We start from the raw sequence: 22,399 nt of genomic DNA on the forward strand, positions 1-22,399 counted from the left end.
TCTGAGAGATCCAGAAGCTCCTGGCTCCTGGCTTTGGATCGTCACAGCTCCGGCCATTGTGGCCATTTGGGGAGTGAACAAGCGGATGGAAGACCCCCCCCGCCCCGCCCCGCCCCGCCTCCGCCTCTCTGTAAATCTGCCTTTCAAATAAATAAATCTTTTTTTAAAAAAACTAATTAAAAGATTTTGGTGCAGGGGCAGATATTGACCTAAGAAATTAAGACATTACATGGAAGTCCTGTATCATACAAGAGTGCCTCGATTCAAGTCCTGGCCCTACTTCCTGTACCCTGGGAGGCAGCAGTACTTGGGTCCCTGCCACTCACATGAGAGACCCATAATGAGTTCCAGGTTCCTGGCATCAGAATGGCCCAGCCCCTGATCTTGTGAGCATTTGGAGAATGAATCAGCAGATAGGAGATCTCTGTGTCTGTTTCTTGTCTTCCTTTCAAAGAAATTGAAATAAATAAGTATTTAAAGTTATAAAGGGGCTGGTGCTGTGGTATAGTGGGTAAAGCTGCCACCTACAGTGCTGGCATATGGGTGCCAGTTTGAGTGCCAGCTGCTCCACTTCTGATCTAGCTCCCTGCTATTGCCTGGGAAAGCCCAAGCCCTTGGGCTCCTGCACCCACGTGGGAGACACAGAAGAAGCTCCTGGCTCCTGGCCAGCGCAGCTCTAGCTGTTGTAGCCATCTGGGGAGTGAACCAGCGGATGGAAGACCTATTTCTCTTTCTCTGCCTCTGACTCTCTTTAACTCTGCCTTTCAAATAAATAAACCTTTAAAAAAGCTTAACATTATAAAGAAAAAAAAGATTTTGGTATAAAATAATTTTGAACCCCAAAATATGTAAAAAGTTCATGAAAAATGCACATGATAAAGCTGTGCATGACTTTCAAAACCAATTTTGCACCAAAATAAACTTATCTTTTAATTCAAATTTTCTACAAACTTACTTGAAGTACCCTTGTATATACTACTCAGCCTCCCTCTGATCTTAAAATGCCCACAGAATGGCAGATAACAGGTACTTGGAAGGTAACAACAGGTGGGAAAAGGGAAACATACATATTTAGATTAATACTGAAGGAGACTTACTTTTTGATTAAGTACATTTTCAGTATTTAACAAATGTTAGGGAGTAGCTTATGACTTAACAATGACAAAAGTAGATTAAGAAAAAGAAAAGTGGATTAACATTAAGAAAACAAGCCCATATTCATTACCTCTCGGGTTTGGAAACAAACCGCTTCTAATGCAGCAAAAGCAATATGACATTTATTGGTGAACTGAGTGAGTCCACAGATTATCCTAAAAATATAGAGAAAGATTTTCACATGAGAGTGGTATAAATGAGTCATTGATCTGAAATGTCCTGAATATGAAAAGGATGAGTTTGACAGATAGAAATGTACGGGGAGGGGCAGGCAGTGTTGTGGCACAGTGGGTTAAGCTTCTGCCTGCAAGGCTGGCATCTCATATCAGACTGCTGGTTCGAGTCCTGGCTGCTCTGCTTCTGATCCATCCCTCTGCTAATGTGCCTGGGAAAGCAGTAGAAGATGGCCCTTCAAGCAGTTGAGTCCCTGACACCCATGTGGGAGACTAACTAGGATGGAATTCCTGGCTCCTGCCTTTGGCCTGGCCCAGCCCGAGCCATTTTGGTCATTTGGGGACTGAACTAGCAGATGGAGGGTCTCTCTCTCTCTCTCTCTCTCTCTCTCTCTGTCTCTCTGTGTGTGTGTGTGTTCCTCCTTCTCTGTCAATTTTCCCTGAAAGATAAATGTACAGGGAAAGAATATTGCACATAATCATTTAATGACTTGGAATGTCCTTATACGCTACAATCCTGCATCCACATATGAAAAGTTCATGATCCATATGAAAAGACAACTGTAACATAAAACCAAATCAGTATTCATTCAGATGATGTCCCTTTGCAATACACCTTGCAGATGTTTTGAAGATCATGAATAGGGTCACAGCAGGGGTTACTGTCGGCTGATTTATAACTACTTGGAGCTGAAAGGTTCTGAAATTTTCTTCTCCAAATAGAAAAGGTGTTCCTCATAAGCTTTAAAAATCATTTGAAGATAGACAGGGAGTGATTAATTTTCAACTAATTAGATCAGAATTAATTTTCAACTAATTTAGTAAGTAAATCAAACCCTAAAATGCATACCATATTTTCATCATACTTACCCTCTTGCACTGGGCTCCCAGTAAGGTGCATATAACCCTGAAAACGCTGGGACAAAATAGCAGCCATAAGAAGTACCCACTTCTTTAGCAAGTTTTTCTAACAAAAAAGAAAAACAAAAACCACATTAATATCCTACTTTATTGAATAAACATGCCAATTTAAAAAATTAGGACAGTGTTTTGGTTTCTAATTCATTGGTATAGCAAAATGTTCCTAACTACAGCACTACGCTAGGAGAAACTAAAACAATGTTCTCTACGTTGAACACCTCCACTAAAATGTAACCCAGGTCAAGAAATTAAGGAACCTGATTTGTTTCCTTACAGTATTTTAGCTCATTTCCACCATTTTTTTTTTTGACAGGCAGAGTTAGACAGTGAGAGAGACAGAGAGAGACAGAGAGAAAGGTCTTCCTTCCATTGGTTTATTCCTCAAATGGCTGCCACGGCCGGCGCTGCGCCGATCTGAACCCAGGAGCCGGGTACTTCCTCCCGGTCTCCATGAGGGTGCAGGGACCCTAGCACTTGGGCCATCCTCCACTGCCCTACCAGGCCCCAGCAGAGAGCTGGACTGGAAGAGGAGCAACCGGGACTAGAACCCGGGGTGCCGGCACCGCAGGCGGAGGATTAGCCAAGTGAGCCACGGCGCCGGCCCATTTCCACCATTTTTAAGGTCGCTGACTAAGAGATGAAGAACTGTCTCTCTTGTGTCCCTAATCAGAAATATATTTTGGGTTGTCTTACCTTCAGACAAACTTAAGTGGAAGAATGAGTACGTGAGCTCAAGCTAATTATCTACATACTGAAAATAGTCATATTAATACTTAAAATTATAGGTGTCAGAGGTTCAATCTAGGAGTTAAACCTCTTTCCGAACAGATAAATTTAACTAGACTACTTTACCTGCAGATTCTGGCAATCTCCAGTGTTCAATTTTACACTTGGGTAATTTTTATGCCCCATGATGCCAGTTTATTAATAACTACCACTAATTATGTCAATTCACTGTTTTATCAATCTTCACAAAACAGGCAGCCTTTTTTGTATAAGTCAAATGCACAACAGGGATCCATATAATTCATAGATCACATTTGGGGCAAAACATTAAGTATTTACAGACTATACAGGGAAAATATTACAATTTTTCACTCTTAAGCTTTTTTAACCTTGTGTTAGAACAAACTTACCAATCTCTTCTGAGGACTTAATAATTCCGAGATTGTCTCTTAGCCAGCGAATAACAGCACCTGCTATAGCTACAGAACCCTAAGGGAAAAAAAGGAATCCAAGATAGAATATATATGTTGTATCTACATAAGGTTTTTATTGAATGTATGACACTATTTGATAGACAAAATTCAAATGATTTCAACTTTGGGATTCTTACAAATATGACAAACTAGGTTTTCTAATGCAAACATAGATTTATCTAGGTCACTAACAAGTTTTTCATGGGATAAGCAAAAGAAGTGAGTCCTCCAGCATACCCTTGGATATGTTCGTCTAAGTGGACATGAATCTGTTGAGCAATTCACCTCTTGTACAATTTTTCTATGTGTTGCTAAGCTACTGAGGTATATGTCCATCTAAAATACATTTTCATGTTATCCACAAAGTTATTGGGAAAGGTCACATTAAAGGTTTTTTTTCAAGTTTATTTCCAATATCTAATAGCATAATAAATCACGCAAACAAACAAACAAATGATAGCAAATAAGCTGGCTACTAAGTAGTTATTTTTTAAAACCAAATCACCAAGGGATTGGCTGGAGTGGCTGTGGCAATAAGGATGAAAACATATGATTCAGAGTCAGATAAACTGGGTGGGGTCCCAGTTTCAATATTTAATTACTATGTATCATAGGCAAATTATTTGAGCTTTCTGAGCCTTCACTTCTTAACACCATAAAATGATGTTAACTATAACACCTAAACTCACGCTGTAAGGCCCAATATGAGAACATATATGAAATTTCTTACTGAATGTATTAACTTCATTACTTTTTTAAGTGTTAAAAATGTATCAGCCAAACTCCATCAGCTGACAAATGGATAAAATGTGCAATATCCACACAATGGAATATTATCTGGCCACAAGAAGGAATGAAGTACTACTGATGCAGACCACAACAGAGATGAGCCTTGAAAACATGCAAAGTGAAAGAAGCCAGGCACAAAACACCATATGTTGTATGGTATGATTCCATTTATATGAAATATCCATAAATCAGCAACTCCATAGAGACAGAAAGTAGCTGAGTGGTTGCTTAGGTTTACTTAGGCTATGGGATTTCTCTTTGGGATGACGAAGATTTTCTAAAGATAGATTGTGGTGATGGCTGTAAAAATCTGTGAATACATTAAAACCATTGAGTTGCATACCCTAAAAGAGTAAATTGTGTGGTTTATAACTTGTACCTCAATAAAACTATTATTAAAAGACTCAGAACAAAAGAAAATTATGAGCACAAGCCATTAGCAATTCCCAAAACAAACTTCTGCTCTGATGTTTCATTGATATAGATTATCAATTTAAATGGCCTGTGATATTAAATGTAGGAACCTGTGCTGAACTCAATGAACTGAATTACAAATGGTCACATCTTCTTGCTGTTAATTGTTAGGATGTAAAAAACTAGAATATGAACATTCTGATATATTCTATCATCCATAGCTGTTATAAGAAAAGTCACTGTAAGTTACTGCAAAGCTGAAGAATGCCATGATTATTCTATTTATTCAATGGCTGTTTAACTATAAAAAATTATTGCAGGAATAGATGTTTATAGCTATGCAAATATAACAAAGCTTTTAAAAATGGAAAAATAATTCAACAAATACCTTATGAGGGACTCTAACCTACCATGCCCCATTCCCACTCCATTAAAAAGCTCTTAAAACACTTCCTAACTCTGATATTTTTACATATTTTGGGACTTAGTGAGACCATTCAGGAAAACAATAAGTTTTTTAAAAGAGCCTTAAGAACCTTTTTTAGGAAGCAGACAATTCAAAGATAGGAGCTACCAAATACTATCAAATGTGTAACAGTTTCTGAAAGGCTGGTGCTATCCGAAAGAAATATAATGTAGCCATATATATAATTCAAAGTTTTGCCCCTTTATAAAGCAAAAATAAATGGGTAAATTATATTTTATTTAATCCAATATACGTATATATTACTGCAGCATATAATCAATACTAAGATTATAGAGTTGTTTCGTACCTATGTCTTTGAATTCTTGTATATGTTTTACTCTGATAACATTGCTCAATTCAGGGCAGCCAGGGCTCAATAGCTGCATTTGGCTAATGTCTTCCATATTGGGTAGCACAGTTCTAGATCTAATTGAAAAAAACAGATGTCCCTTTCCCTTATACTTTCAAAAGACACTGTCTCCCTAAATGGCAGCTACCCATATATATTTTCAATAGTTTTAGGTGAGTAGAGTTAAACTATGAATTTAACAAAAGCCACTGTACTAGAAATATGGGAGGAGAGTGGTTTGTGGCCATCAGTTACAACTCTGGGAAACCAACTACTGATGTACCTCACTTGCACTGAAAAGAGAAGGATGCTACACACACTTAGACAATTCTTATTTCTTGAGAGGAAGCAATATAGTTTCAGCAACAAGAAAGTCAATTTTTGAATACAGATTGAGAACCAGAAGGCATTATTTCAATTAAAACAAATGAAAAAACACCCAAGCCACTGTTGGGGCTCCAGAAGAAAATTATTTTAACTTCTGTCATCAGGAATGAACAGGAATGTTTTACTGAAATTGAAGACATAGATTCAGTATAAGAAAATAAAAGGTAGATAACCACACTTATCTGAAAGAAGTCCTTAGTTTTGCTATAGGATGTAACACACAGTATTATTTAGCCTTTAAAGAAATTAATAAAATGAGAGAAACCTCCAAGTTCACAGAAGACGTGGTCTTCTGAATTCAGAGGCAATAGATAAAATGGAAGATGGTATAATTTTTCAAAACTAGACAGGAAAAGTGTGCAGGAGTGGAAATCTAAAATTACAAACAGAAGGTCTAATTATTATCAATTAAATTACCACAAATTACATCCTAAATATAATGTGGATAAGTCAGTCCTTAACTGTATGTAAGTCATGGCTCTCTGGAAGAGGTACAGACCAAGACTAATAGATGCTCACTGAAAGAAGACACAATGGAGATAGAGTATAAAGAAGAATAAATTGAATGATAAAAGGACAAGAGGAATCAATTATTTAAAAATTATACTCAAATCTGGAAAGTGAAAGATTAAGAAACAGGCTATGGGGGCAGCTGTTTATGGTGCAGGGGTTAAGCTGTGCTTCAGACACCTGTGTCCCATATTAGAGTGCCTGGAATTGAGTCCCACCTCTGCTTCCAATTCAGGTTCCCACTAATGTGCACCCTGGGGGGTGCCACTGCCACCAACAAATGAGACCATTTTAGGATACAGTGGATTTGTATCTTAAAAATGCAGCTATGTTAAAAATGATGGATGTGGAGAAAAATCATAAAACAAAGATTTTCTGTAAATTGCTTAAAATATCTATGAGGCACAGTAAATATAGTTTTATGCATACTATAATATTATGTATCTATCCCTGTATAATTTATACTGTAATTAATTTGTAAATATTTGATACAAATGCATTTAATGGCAGAGGGAAAGGGAACACAGTTGAGCCACACTATTTTTGGAACATAATACATTTCACTCAGTATTCTTCAGTAATAAGTTAGAGAAGTTATATAAAAAGCATATACTGCTCAGAAGGCATAATTTTCAAGAAAGCACGTTACAAAAGCCCATATACAATGTTTACAGTCTGGTAAACAGCCTTTTACAAAGGTGACAGGATACATGCAATGATGTGTTCATGTCATATTACATGAGAGTACTGCTCCTGTTGTGCTGGACACTCTCCTTCCCTTGCTGACCTTGAAGAAGCAGGGGGCCACTTTGGGGACTCTTGTGTAGCAAGGAATGGTAGAAACCCAAGCCCTTGGTCCTACAACCATGATGAACAAAAATCTGTCAACAACCTGAGTAAGCTTGGGAGCAGACGGAGCCTCAACTGAGCATGTCATCTTGTGTGGCCCTGGACAGAATTTACCTGAGCTGAGCCTCAACTCTGAACCCACTGGAACTGACAGATAATAAAATGTGGCTGACATGTCAAAAAATTGTGCATGTTTATGGGGTGCCATGCAATGTTGCCATACATGTATACACTGTGTAATGTCCAAAGTGTATATTATTTTAACCCACTTAAATTTGATGTCATTCTGTTATACAGAAATATATAACTACAACACAGGCTTGCACTATAAGACAATATCTATTTCAAGAAGAATGAAAAACTCTACAAAAGAATCTTAACACTATTATAATCAGAAATCACTCCAAAGAACAGATGGGGAAGAAACATTTAAAGAAACCAATGTGCCATAGAGGGAACTCTTTTGGAAGTTCACAATTAAAAAGAAAAATGGTATAATATAGAATTTGATACCTAAGCAATATGTATGGTCTATTCATCTGCCAGCCAACTAGGAATTCAGTAAAAAAGACAAACAAGTACCTTGGCCTCAGGAAATTGATATCCTAGTGACAGAATACAGAACATGGAAGTCTCAAATCCTAAACAAGCTCAATTTCACAATCATAGTAAAGGCTCCCCCACCCTACCTCCAGCATTTCTGTTTTGTAAAACAGATTTAGAAAAAGAGGAACAAAGAAATGGAGAAGCACCACTTCAGTAAGACAGTGTACTATTAACAGACAATGCAGGGATGGCAGAGCCACTTAACTGCTCTATTTTGCTCCAGTCTTTTCTATCACCAAGAAAAGTTTTCCAAGTAGAAAGGGTAAGACAAAGTTTAGCAGTTTAATACAAGTTTAAACTTGGAAGAACACTTCTAGGGATCATGTGCTCCAATTCCTCTTTACAGATAACAAAAGTAAGAACTCAGAGACTTTTAACTGTCTGACCTAGAACAACCTCCTGGGGGCTTGAGAGAGGGAAAAAAAGTTCTCTGAGTGAGAAAAAGGATGCTGATGTCTATAAATCAACAGAGATAGTGAATCTGTATTTTAAAAGTCCTCATTTGTTGTGAATACAGAGAATAAATATCAAACGAAATATAAAAGAGAAAATGAGAACAACACATGCTGACTCAAATACAGAATAATGTTTACATGGCCAGAAGCAGAAATGCCCAATAGAGATGACTGAGTTTATTTGTCTATGTCAGAGAGTAGGAGTGGTGGCCAGGAACAGGGTCCTCCAAAGCAAAGGTGTCCTAAATGCTTTGTGTCAGACAGGGAATAGAATCAGGCTGAAGGCTTAACGCCAGAGGCTAGGTGGCGCTTTCTACTTGTGTAGGGATCTGGAAAAAGAAAGCAATTGTCTGCTTGCTGACTAAGGCAATGTATGTCTTAAAGGAAGATGGGGCTAGAAGCAAAAACTTCAAAATACATGGAGAAATCTATATTAAGAAATCAGCCAACAAAACTTAACAGCTGGAATAAAATTCATTCCAGTTTTTGAGAGACTTTTTATGTATGCTGAAAGTGTTCCAAGAGGTAAATTAAAGCATCATTTCCATTAAAACATGAAATTTTGAATCACAAGAAAAATGCAACAAAATCAGATAGACATGAAAAATAACCATACAAGAATCCTGAAAACAAAAATGCTGGATAAAATTTAAAAATGTAATAAATTGGATAAACCCTAGACAGAAACGATGAGAAAATTAACGTTTCCACACACTGCTTGCTACATCTATTGTGAAAAATGGTTTGCATTATTTATTCAAAGTGAAGATACACAACATATGTCCTGGAAATTCGATTCCCACAGAAAGTTGTACACATATAATTCCGAAGATATAAAAACTGCCTATAGCACCATTTTTCATAATAGCCAAATACTGAAAACAACTCAAATGCCATCAACAGTTGAATAAATACTAAATTGTGTTAATTTCATATGGCAATGTGAAAAAATGAAAAAGCAGCTGTATCTAACACCATGGATGAATCTCACAAATATAATGTTGAGTGAAAGAAGCCAGATAAAGAAACTGTATGACTCAGACATGCACACACGCGCTAGCTCTTTCTCTCTTTCCTTTATAGTTGAAATATATATCAGGTATCAGAAACATGCAAAGCTGCATCCTGGTGTTTGAGGTCATTCAAGTGTTAGAACTACAAAAAAAAGTAAGGAAGTGATTATAATGAAAGTCAAGGGGAGAAGGAAGAGGCTCTGATGGGCCAGGGGGAGCAGATAGGGGTTCCTGGGTGTTAGCAGTGTTCCACTTCCTGCCCTAGGCATAAGTTACATAGGTTTTCTCTTTATAATAATTTGTCATTAGTGTTCAATACATTTTTTCTGTATGTGTGTTACATTTCATGATACATAAAAAGGTTTTTTTGTTTTGTTTTGTTATGTTTGTTTCAAAAAGAGAATTTGGAAATGGAAGGTAGATACTGAGAAACTCACCAGGGATGCATCACAGAGAAACAAAGAGATTAAAAAAACATAAAAGGGCAGTTAAGAGACATGGAGGATGGGCTGAAAGTTTCCAATATTCATCCAATAGCAATTCCAGAAGAGGATGGAGGTAATGGTAGAGGAGCAATATTTGAAGAGATAATTGCTGAGAATTTTCCAGATCTGAAGACAGACTTGGATCCAAGTACCTAACAGGATAAATAAAAATAAATCCAAACCCATGCACATAACAGTTAAAACTATAGAATATCAATGATAAAGAGATAATGGTAAAAACTTCCAGATAATAAACCAAATTATCTATAAAGGAACCACATTTAGATTGACAAGAGGTCAACAATGGCCAGAGGCATATGGGAAAAACAACTGTTAATCTATGATTTTATACCCACTCCTAGAGTAAAGGCAAAACAAAGACAAATCTAAAAAGAATAGACTTACTATCTCATACTCATACTAAACTATAAAAGGATGTCCTTCAGCAAGAAAAAAAAAATCTGAGTGGGGAAATAAAACATGTAGGACCAAAGAAGTGATACTGAACACAGAAGTGTATACAATAAGTCAATAAATATGATTTACTATTTATATTAAAAATGTACTAATTTATGCATATTGAATAAAAAAGGGAAAATATAAGCTAAATGAAATAAAATGATTGCTGGTGGAGGTGGTGGTAGCAAAATATTTGAAGTCTTCATCATGATTTGTAAATTAAGCACACTAAACTATACACACTGATAGAAAAATAAATACTTTAATAATATATTAAAAGATTTAAAGGGGCAGGTGTTGTGGTACAGTGAGTTAAGCCACTTGGGTGCCTGCATCCATATCTAGAATGCTGGTTTGAGTCCCTTTTGTTCCACTTCCAATCCAGCTCGCTGCTAATGTGCCTGGGAAGCAGTGCATGATGGCTCAAGTACTTGGCTGCCTGCCTGCCTGCCACTCACGTGGGTGACCCGGATGGAGTTCTAGGCTCCCGGCTTCCATCTGGCTCAGCCCTGGCTATTGTGGTCATTTGGGGAGTGAACTAGCAAATGGAGGATCTCTCTCATTTGATCTCTAACTTTCAGTCTCTCTTCCACTCTGCCTTTCAAATAAATAGATTTTTAAAAAAATTTAAAGGTACCTGCACGCACACAAAAAAAGAAGTGCATCATGACATTATGTTGTACTCAAAATCAACACAGGGAGAATGAAAGAAGACTAAAAGAATGAAGATAGGTGATACTAATTTCAGGTTTTAATGAGAATAGAGGTACTGGTGCTGTGGCGTGGCAGGTGGGGCTGCCGCTTGTGGTGCTGGCATCCCATATGGGTGCTGGTTTGAATCTTGGCAGCCCCACTTCCAATCCAGCTCTCTGTTGTGGCTTGGAAAAGCAGTAGAAGATGGCCCAAGTCCTTGGACCCCTGCACCTGCGTGGGGAGACCTGGAGGAAGCTCCTGGCTCCCTCCTGGCCTCGGTTCGGAGCAGCTGAAGCCATTGTGGCTATCTGTGGAGTGAGCCAGCAGATGGAAGACCTCTCTTTCTACCTCTGCCTCTCTGTAACTCTGCCTTTCAAATAAATAAATAAACAATAAAGAAACAAAAAGAGAGAATAGAAAGCAAAAAAAAAAAAAAAAACACCCTGATTTCTAATCCTAACAACAATCTGTCAATTAAAGTCATGGTTATTAAATATATACCATGTAGCATTTACAAAAAGAAAAAAAAGGGTTGGGGAATTAGTGTGACCAAGTAGGATCAGCATGAATTTACTGAGAAGTTTTACTAGTCTAGCATTATTCTCCACCCTATTTTTTGGTTTGGTTTAACTTCCTAATGTTTTTTAATGTTTGTTAGTTTCAAAAAACATAAACAGCAGGGGGTAACGTGTTAGCAAATTACTGTGTGTGTTGCTGCAGCTGCTACCTCTCAGCCTGCTATGTTAACAGACAAAAAAACGGGACATAAAGAAGACACAGTGAAAACACCGCCAGACTCCAACATTGGAACCCTGAATATCCAGACTTACAAGGAGATGGTACAGTGGCATGCCTAGGTATCGAGGCCTTGATGTACAATAATTGCATTTTGCATCCTCATTTTGCTATTTACTGGATGCCAAAAGTTATCTTGGCCAAGTGACTCTAATTTAATTTTTTTAATCTCAGACTCCGCATGTGTAAGACACAGGGAGAAGAGGGTTAGCCAGTCATGTTGTCATATGATCTAATGTCCCTCTCTCAGCTTGAAATTTTATGAATCTAAACAAAAATTACATGAATTGCAACTAAGTCATAGAGAATATATTTGTTGTATCTCTAGATGAGACAGAACTGAAAGACTAATAACAGAGTACAGAATGAAAAAGACAGGGCCGGTGCTATGGTGCAGCGAGTTAACGCCCTGGCCTGCAGCGCTCGCATCCCATATGGGCACTGGTTTGAGACCCGGCTGCTCCACTTCCAATCCAGCTCTCTGCTATGGCCTGGGAAAGCAGTGGAAGATGGCCCAAGTCCTTGAACCCCTGCACCCGTGTAGGAGACCCGGAAGAAGCTCCTGGCTCCTGGCTTCGGATTGGCACAGCTCTGGCCATTGCGGCCCTCTGGGGAATGAACCAACGGAAGACCTCTCTCTCTCTCTCTCTCTCTCTCTCTCTCTCTCTCCCTCTCTCCCTCTCCTCTCTCTATGTAACTATTTCAAATAAATAAATAAATAAATAAATCTTAAAAAATGAAAAAATCAAACTACATCAGCACAGGCTAAAAATCACCATTGTAAGTTAAACAGAGATAAATAAAGACCTGAATTTAGATTAAGAAAAAATATTCTACACAAATGTAGGAAAGAGCAGACTTGGTCTGATTTAAAAAAAGCTGGGTTTTTAGCATAATCTCCATGGACCAATAGAATGAAGGGGTTATTGGACTAAATGAATGAACTCTCAGGCCAGAGTAGCAGAAGCAGTGCTTTACAGGAAGACAGGCACGAATCATACTAGTGTGCACAGGTCAGATTACATGTAGAATATTGTGGGGCCGGCGTTGTGGCATAGCAGGTAAAGCCACTGCCTGCAATATCGGCATCTCATATTGGTACCTGCTTGAGTCCCTGCTGTTCCACTTCTGATCCAGCTCCCTGCTAACAGTCAGGGAAAGCAGCAGAAGATGACCCAAGTACTTGGGACTCTGCCATCATGGCTGCAGCCTGGCAAAGCCCTGGCCATTGTGGTCACTTGGGCAGTGAACCAGTGGATGGAAAAATCAATCTCTCTCTCTCTCTCTCTCCCTTTCCCTCTATTTCTTCTTTTCAAATAAATCTTTTAAAAAAGAGAATATTGTATTCCATTCTGGAAGACACAAACTGGAATGCATCTAATATAGGTAGCTCAGAACTATCTAGGAACATCTAGGAATCATGTGAAATTCAGGCACTGGGGTATTCTACCTGACAAAAGAAGAGCCAGAAAAATGGAGAGCTGTCTTCTAGTGTTTGATCGCTCTAGACAGTCACCCCAGGACAAATGTGAGAGGTATTATTAAGAAGCAATTTTGGGTATCTTTGGTATTACGGTATAGTGGGTAAAGCTATCACCTGCAATGCCAGCATCCCATACGGGCACCAGTTCATGTCCTGGCTGCTCTACTTCCAATCCAGCTCCCTGCTAATGGCCTGTGAAAACAGCGAAAGATGGCCCAAGTACTTGGGGCCTTACACCCACAGGGGAGACGTGCAAGAAGCTCCTGTTCCTAGCTTTGGCCTTGCCTAGCCTTGGCTGTTGCAGCCATCTAAAGCGTGAACCAGCAGATGGAGAATCTCTCTCTCTGTAACTCTTTCAAGTAAATAAATCAATTTTAAAAAAGAAGCAATTTTGAGAGCTATCTTCAACCAGAAGTTAGGAGGCTATTGGTAAAGGAGACAAGAGGGGCCTGCGCTATGGCGTAGTGCGTAAAGCTGCTGCCTACAGTGCAGGCATCCCATATGGGCATTGGTTCAAGTCCCAGCTGCTCCACTTCTGATCCAGCTCTCTGCTATGGCCTGGGAAAGCAGTAGAATATGACCCAAGTGCTTGGACCCCTGCACCAATGTGGGAGACCTGGAAGAATCTCCTGGCTCCTGGCTTCAGATTGGCCCAGATCTGGCCATTGCAGCCATCTGGGGAGTGAACCAGCGGATGGAAGACCTCTCTCTGTCTCTGCCTCTCTGTAACTCTGTCTTTCAAATAAAATAAACAAATAAATCTTTAAAAAAAAAAAAGGAGACAAAAAAAGGCTTCCACGTCAGTTAAGACCCAGTGACTTCTGTCCCTGAAGACTTTTCCAGGTCTGAGATACCTACAATTCTAAACCACTAACTTTCTCCCAGGTAAGGAAAAAGAGAGCACCTTGCTGCTACTATGTAGGTTACTACTACTACTTCTACTACTACTACTACTACTACTATTACTACTATAGATAACATTTAAGTGCATATTCTGTGTGTTTAGTGCTGTGCTAAGCACTCTCCAGAGGGAAAGAAGGCTTATAGGATTTTTTTTTTTTTTTGGACAGGCTGAGTTAGACAGAGAGAGAGAGAGAAAGGTCTTCCTTTTCCATTGGTTCACCCCCCTCAAATGGCCGCTATGGCCGGTGCACTGGGGCCGGTGCATTGTGCCAATCCGAAACCAGGAGCCAGGCGCTTCCTCCTAGTCTCCCATGTGGAGACAAGCAGGGCCCAAGCACTTGGGCCATCCTCCACTGCCTTCCCTGGCCACAGCAGTGAGCTGGCCTGGAAGAGGGGCAACTGGGATAGAATCCGGCGCCCCAACCAGGACTAGAACCCGGGGTGCCGGTGCTATAGGCAGAGGATTAGCCAAATGAGTGGCGGCGCCAGCCAAAGGCTCATAAGATTCTAAGTTCTGAAAGCGTTCAGATATTTTAATACATAGACCAAGTTTTCCACAAATGCTTCTATTCACACAAAAAGGGGCTGAAAAGAGGCATATTACAGTACTTATGGGAGGGACTGAAATAACTAATATTCTACATGCTCTAGGAAAAACAGCTAATGAAGTGAGTGATCACATTGTTATCAGGCACTCCAGGAAATGAGCTTCAGTAAATTTCAGGTGAGTTGTGTCCTTGCATATTACATGGTAGCCACTGCAAAATTTACTATACAGAAATGCTTATAAGAAATGTATGAGGTTTTCTTCTTGGACTTTATAAATTAATGCTTCTAATACAAACTTACCATATCCTATAAACTTGGGCTGACTATTGTAATTTACAAACTGGCTTGAAAAAAGTGTTTCTAGTGATAACTGGCATCAATCTCCTCACTTTCTTTCCCACAACAAAAAGTGACACAAAATTTATTTTTATGGGGAGACAAGTGAAGACTTTCTTGTGTCCAGAATTTCCAAACTGAAAGAAATACTGGAGAGAAATTCAATATCTTCATTAAACTTTAGGATAGAACACCTTACATTGAAGAGTGGTCAAGTAATGCGTCCAAGTAACTGGTACAAGAATCGAGGAACCAATATAATCCAGGTTTCCTGGGAGTCTTGACCCCCATCTGAAACCCAGTTCATTCCACTCAACTGATAAAAAAGTTAAGATTTGCCAGAAAAGGTGTTGAAAACACTGTAATTTCCCATTAATTTTGAATATTTGCTGTGTTATCCACATTGACTGAAAAGAACTTACTTCTAATGCATAATATACTGGTTTGTCTCTGCCAAGTTTATAAGCCACTGTGGTCAGAAGGCCATGTTCAGAAAATACACACTGTAGAAAGACAAAACACAGATATGAAAGAATGCAATTAAAAAGTTTAAAAATAAATTTTTTTAAAGTTTTAATTAGTTTTTAATTTGCACATATAATTCTAAGGACATAATGATATTCCCTTCTTCCCTCCCTGCCTTCCTTTCTCCCTCCTCCCTCTTCTCTCCTGTCGACCCTCTTTTCTTTTTTGTTTCTTTCTGTTTCATTTTTTTAGTTTTTGAGATAACATATTTTAAAATTACATTTTCCTACAAGGCTTAATACTTTACCAAATAAGAAGTTTAACAAGCAAAAAACAAAAAGACCTTAGTTTAATGGGAATATAGATAATGGCTATAAACAATAATTGAATGGAAAAAATGACCATTTCACCCATATGTACTAAGTTTCATGTAATCACAAATCATTAAAACTATAGTAGCATAACATTCTTAACCACTGGTTTGAAAAAGGTATAAAAGTCTCCCAAAACTATATTTGCAGCAATACAGACATACACATTTTTTTTTTGTTAATTTTTTAAAATTTTAGCTCCCAGGGATACAGGAAAAGTACTATCAAGAGTGAAGTTTATAGCATTAAGTGCTTACATTAAAAAAGAGAAATGTTTCAAATTAAAGATCTAATGATGCATCTTGAAGAATTAGAAAAACAGCAAACCAAACCCAAAATCAGCAGACAAGAAATAAGAATCAGAGCAGAAATCATTGAAACTAAAAAAAAAAAGATCAAAACAAAAAGTTGGTTTTTTTGAGAAGATAAACAAAATAGATAAACTTCTAGCCAGACTTACAAAGAATAAAAGGGAAAAAACTCAAATAAAATTAGAGATAAAAAGGAGATATTACAACTAACACCCCTGAAATACAAAGGATTATAAGAAATGGCTATGAAGAACTATATGCTAATAAACTGGAAAATCTCAAAGAAATGGGTAAATTCCTGAATTCATATAACCTACCAAAATTAAATCAAGAAAATATAGACAATCATTCAAATCTTATGATTTTCATCATTGTTATTGAGCCTCAAAACTTCATAAGACTAAGAAAAAGCTAGACTCAAAAGTAACTTAATAGCAACTTATGATCAAATAGTATTTACAAACTTAAGATACTCATCAATCTTTTAATTTGAAAAAACCTACCTTATGACCTGTATTACATAGTAAGAAACAACCTGTTCCGTACCTGTAGGTGGGTCAGGAGGGAGAGAGAAAATGAACAGTATGACAAATTTATTGAAAGCAAATGATAAAATATTAATAATACAAATGATCTAAACTGACACACAATTTACTACAACAGAAGGCATTATATGAAAGTTTAGGAAAAGTACTAAAAGTTAACAAGCATCATATACGCTTTATGGAAGAATGTTTTAGAAATCAGTCCTAAAGGGGCTGGTGCTGGGGTATAGCAGGTAAATTCGCATCCTGCAATGCTGGCATTCCATATGGGCAACAGTTTGAGTCCCAGCTGCTCTACTTCCAATCCAGCTCCCTGCTGATGTGCCTGGGAAAGCAACAGAAGATGGCCCAAGTGCTTGGGTCCCTATGCCCACGTGGGAGACATGGATAAAGCTCCTGGCTCCTGGCTTCAGCCTGGCTCAGCACTGGCTGTTGTAGCCATCCTCTCTCTCTCCTTCTCTCTCCGTAACTCTTTCAAATAAATCAGTATTTTTTTTTTAAGAAATCAGTCTAGACAAAAATGTACTTAGTATAACATTAATGGAAATTCGCATTTAGTCAGTCACAGCCCAGGGCTGTATTTATAAAGTGCAATTTGAATGTTCCACATCTGAAATGCTTGGGACTGAAAGTGTTTTAGATTTGGGAGCTTTAGGATTTTGGACTGTTTGCATAGATTTTACCAGTTGAGTATCCTTAATCCAAAAAACCAAAACTTTTTGATCATCCTGCAGGAACTCAAAAAATTTCAGATTGTGGAGCATGTTCGGTCATAGTGATTTTACTATCAATGCATGTGGAGTGAAGTTTTAGGACCATCAGCTGGTGAGGAGGCTAGGTGCAAAATGCTGAGAGAGTATAGCTGGAAAGCCCAGACTAAAGTGGCATAAAGGGGAAAGACTATTGGAGGCCCACCTTTCCCATTCTTTCTGCAGAATAGGTTAGTATAATGGTGGCGGGAAGAGCCAGGATGTAATTCAGCTGATATGGAAGAACTAAATTTATTTTGTGGCAGGCTTATTGCTATAATCTAGCACTTGAACATTAATGGGTACTTTTGACTTGAGCCAGGCAGAGAAGCATTCCAAACTGATACCAATAAGAGTCACAGAGAAACAGTTTTAAAATGAGTTGGGATAATAAGGCTGTTATGTCCCCTTTGGCTCTGCTTAAGTTCATTTTCCCTCCCCAGAGGCCTTGCTGCTGTGCTCTGGTGCCCCCTGGTTCTAACTGTGTTAGTGACATTCCAGCAGGTGGGATAAGGGACAGTGCTCAGTCCAGAAGCAGGCAGAAGGATCCCAGAAGAACCTACTACCACTCAGCACTTAGTCAACAGAACCTATCAGCTACACTTATCTTGTGCAACAAATACAAGCCTAGGACAAATTTTTCTGATAAACATTTTTCTAGGCATCATTATTCAGAATAAGGATTAGCCCAAGATACTCTATCTCTTCTGACCCACATTATCCTTGGCCTGCTTGTGACAACAGGTGACAAGTTCAGAAAGTGGCAGAGTAATGCATATTCAAGTTTGTAAAGTGTCAAATAACAATAGGCACAGGTTTGTAAGCTAAAGCACATAACTCCCTATACCTTCTTGCTACAACACTGAAAAATGTATACCTTTCAAGGGATATCTTTCATTAAAAGGACATTAGTTATGCTTTTTACAGGAGAAAGCTGTACCAAGTTAGTGCCAAAATAAATACTCTCTATACTGAGAGGCTTTGTACAAATACACACACACACACACATATACATATTATATATTTAAAATTTATTTTTAAATAAAGAAAGACAGAGATCACCTATCCATTGTTATATTCTCCAAATGCCCACAACAGCTGAGCCTGAGCCAGGCCAAAGCCAGGAGCCAGGAACTCAATCCAGGTCTCCCATGAGTGAAAGGGACTCAATTACTGGAGCCATTGTCACTGCTTCTCAGGATGCACATTAGCAGGTGACTAGAATTGGGAGTGGGGCTAGGACTCAAACCCAGCCACTATGATATGGAACTTGGGTATCCCAAGCAGCATCTTAACTACTGCACCAAGTACCTGCCCCATGTACAAACTTAAAATAAAAAATGGTTAAGAAGGCTCAAGGCACTTAACAGAAGTGAATTCTTAAGTTAGTATACTTAGTAAGTACTTAATGCACATAAATCAATGCATCAAGATGACTTCATTGCTACATTTAGGCCACAGCTTTCAGAGCAGTACACAGGCAATTATTTTCCTCTGAAATTTTATTATCTTCTCTTTCCAATTTTCAAGCATACAAAGAGCTTTCGGAATTTATGTGTTCTGGCTGGTGCCGTGGCTCACTTGGCTAATCCTCCGCCTGTGGCGCCGGCACCCCAGGTTCTAGTCCCAGTTGCTCCTCTTCTTCCAGTCCTGCTCTCTGCTGTGGCCCGGGAAGGCAGTGAAGGATGGCCCAAGTGCTTGGGCCCTGCACCCGCATGGGAAACCAGGAGGAAGCACTTGGCTCCTGGCTTCAGATTGGCGCAGCGTGCTGGTGACAACACACTGGCCGTAGTGGCCATTTGGGGGGTGAACCAACAGAAAAAAGGAAGACCTTTCTCTCTGTCTCTTTCTCTCACTGTCTAACTCTGCCTGTCAAAAAAAAAAAAAAAAGAATTTATGTGTTCTACTAGGCCTTCAACAACCAGGCGCTCAACCAAATGCTGCTACAGGGACATACTCCACTCCCCACCCAGGAGACAGTGGTTTGAGACATCGCCCCATGCCAGCAGAGAGTACCTCACCACCCAATGTCAGCAGGAAGCAGCTCTAAAGAAAGATCATCGTCCCTCTACCCCTCTTGCACTTTTTGGGCTAATGTAATCCCATACAACTCCTGCTTTATAAAAAACAAAAGGGGGGAATGTTAGTAAAATGGCACAGTACTGACCCAGAAGAAGCCCTTGGCTACTGGCTTTGGATTGGCCCAGCTCAGGCTGTTGCAGCCATTTGGAGACAGAACCAATGGATGGAAGACCTCTCTCTCTGTCTCTCCCTCTCTGTCTGTAACTGTCTCTCATCCTAGGCTCTAGGCCCCACCACCATTGCTGGAAGCCAGGTGGCCACATGGCCCAACCACTGGTGTCAGCCCCACCCCCATCTTATGGGATTTGCTGCTCCTACTTCCCTGCCAGCCTCTTGGAAAAGTTTTTAAAGGACCTGTTCCTGAACACATGGCTCTCTCTCTCTCTCTCTCTCTCTCTCTCTCTCTGTCTCCTGATCTGTCTGTCTCTCTCTGCCTCTGGATCTCTCTCTTATGCTCTCCTTCTCCCCCTTTTCCTTCTTCACCCCTTCTCTCTGGTCTGTCAAGTTTCCCCCAATAAACTCTTTCCCTTAAAAAAAAAATAAGACTTTAAGAATTTGTGTTCTGTGTTCTGATATACCAGAAAAGATGTCTGACCTTTGTGGCCTCTGCAAAGGTAGAGGCTGCTTGCTATCTTTCATGACTATCAGATCAGAACTGAGCAGTCTGACAGACGTGCCAAAGATAGCACACACGGGAATAGTAGGTAGCCCTTGGCAAAGCTGGGAAGGAAGTAAAAGACTTTATTACACCCTATCAGTGCCCCTGGGGAGATGAGGCAGCTATTTGAGATCTTCTTTATGAAAAGTGAAATTTAGGGGCCAGCGCTGTGGCGTAGAGTAGGTTAAAGATCCGCCTGAAGTGCTGGCAGCGCATGTGGGTGCCAGTTTGTGTCCTGGTTGCTCCACTTTCTTTTTTCTTTTTTTTTTTTTTTGACAGGCAGAGTGGATAGTGAGAGAGAGACAGAGAGAAAGGTCTTCCTTTGCCATTGGATCACCCTCCAGTGGCCACTGCGGCCAGCGCATCTCGCTGATCCGAAGCCAGGAGCCAGGTGCTTCTCCTGGTCTCCCATGCGGGTGCAGGGCCCAAGCACTTGGGCCATCCTCCACTGCACTCCCGCGCCACAGCAGAGAGCTGGCCTGGAAGAGGGGCAACCGGGATAGAATCCGGCGCCCCAACCGGGACTAGAACCCAGTGTGCCGGCGCCGCAAGGCGGAGGATTAGCCTATTAAGCCACGGCGCCGGCCGGTTGCTCCACTTTCGATCCAGCTACCTGCTACTGTGCATGGGGAAGCAGTGGAAGATGGCCCAAGTGCTTAGTCCCCTGCACCCACATGGGAGACCAAGAAGAAGCTCCTGGCTACTGGCTTTGGATTGGCCCAGCTTGGGCCGTTGTGGCCATTTGGGGAGAGAACCAATGGATGGAAGACCACTCTCTCTGTCTCCCCCTCTCTGTCTGTGACTGTCTCTCAAAAAAAATCTTTTAAAAAATGAAATTTAATGTTCAAATAATCCATGTTCTTTCTAGAAAAAAATTGGAAAATACAGCTAAAGTAAAAGAAAACCCAAAACATCCATGATCTGAATCAGAGATGGGTTTTCTACTGAATAATTTTTCTTCTTTTAAAGATTATTTATTTTATTTGAAAGGCAGAGTTACAGAGAAAAGAGAGAGAGAGGAAGAAGGAGAGGGAAAGAAGAAAAGAGGGAGAGGGAGAGAGACAGAGAGAGAGACAGAGAGACAGAGAGAGAGAGAGAGAGAGAGAGATCTTCCATCTGCTGGTTCACTCCCCAAACGGCTGCAACAGCCAGGGCTGGGCCAGGCTGAAGCCAGGAACACAGAACTCTATCCAATCCAGGTTTCCCACATAGGTGGCAGGGGCTGTCTTCTGCTGCTTTCCCAGGAGCATTAGCAAGGAGCTGCATCAGAAGTGGAACTAGAACCAGCATTCATATGGGATGCCAACATTGCAGGTGGCAGCTTAACCCATTGTGCCACACATTTCCCCCTCTATTGAATTCTGAGCTGGTTCATTTTCATCTTGCTAAAATTGGGAAGAGATTAAATTCTCAATCCCAAATCCCCAATCTCTTAGGACTATGTTCTGTCCATAGTTTATCTCCTATGATTTTATAACTTCCATCTGTTCTTTACTGAAACTCCAAACATTCTCTAGTCTCACCATAACTTAAAAACAAACAAAATTCCCCAAGTGTTGCATGAGCTTGTTAACCTCACAAACCCTACTTCCCTCACCATTCCTGGATGGCTACATTTTTGTAAAGCATATTCTGTCTTACTCTATTTTTATGCCCACCCACATCTTTTGTGACCATTTGTAACTTGACTTCTCTCTTCATCATTCTATTAAGCCTTCATTCTTTGAGTCACAAAATGAAGACCTAATTTCTGCATACAATAGTCTGGTCTCAGTCTTCAGCCTCCATGACCTCTCTCTATTATTTTGCCTTGCTGATCACACCTCCCTCTTAAATAACCTGTGCCCTGGATTTCCATACTAATGGCAACTGCAATCTGTTTTTCTGATTTCTCTATTCCAGTGGCTCCCACTTTTTCTAAATATCTCTTCTACCTGAATATTTTATCTTGGTAATGTCATCTACTCTTATCACCTCTATCTAGGGGAAATTCACAATCTCTACTTTTGTACTGAATTCATTCCACACTTCCAAATGTGTTCAACATATAGCCTACCAAACAAATATAGCCCCAAACAAATTTTTCTACTCATATCTATTCCTTCCTTTGGCTAAGCTAACTACTGTGTTTAGGTACCTAAACCCCATACCTACTTCCTCTCCCTTGCCCTGTTGCAGCCATGCATGGCCACCCACAGCTTCTCTGTCCTTCGGAGTTGATGTTCTCAT

At 39.8% G+C, this 22,399-nt stretch overlaps 1 protein-coding gene across 5 annotated transcripts in view; it reads right to left on the reverse strand.

Moving 5' to 3' along the window:
• The window catches only part of GK (glycerol kinase), an 83,377-nt gene that overhangs the window by 10,620 nt on the left and 50,358 nt on the right, over positions 1-22,399 (reverse strand). For all 5 annotated transcript variants that reach the window (XM_062184570.1, XM_062184566.1, XM_062184571.1 and 2 more), the window contains 5 exons: positions 16,640-16,682; positions 15,412-15,492; positions 3,386-3,464; positions 2,199-2,295; positions 1,226-1,310 (listed from right to left, as the gene is read on the reverse strand). In XM_062184570.1, coding sequence (XP_062040554.1) covers positions 1,226-1,310; positions 2,199-2,295; positions 3,386-3,464; positions 15,412-15,492; positions 16,640-16,682 — 385 coding nt within the window. The remainder of the gene's footprint in view (positions 1-1,225; positions 1,311-2,198; positions 2,296-3,385; positions 3,465-15,411; positions 15,493-16,639; positions 16,683-22,399) is intronic.

The sequence above is a fragment of the Lepus europaeus genome, chromosome X, assembly GCF_033115175.1.
Source record: "Lepus europaeus isolate LE1 chromosome X, mLepTim1.pri, whole genome shotgun sequence".
Taxonomy (NCBI): Eukaryota; Metazoa; Chordata; class Mammalia; order Lagomorpha; family Leporidae; genus Lepus; species Lepus europaeus.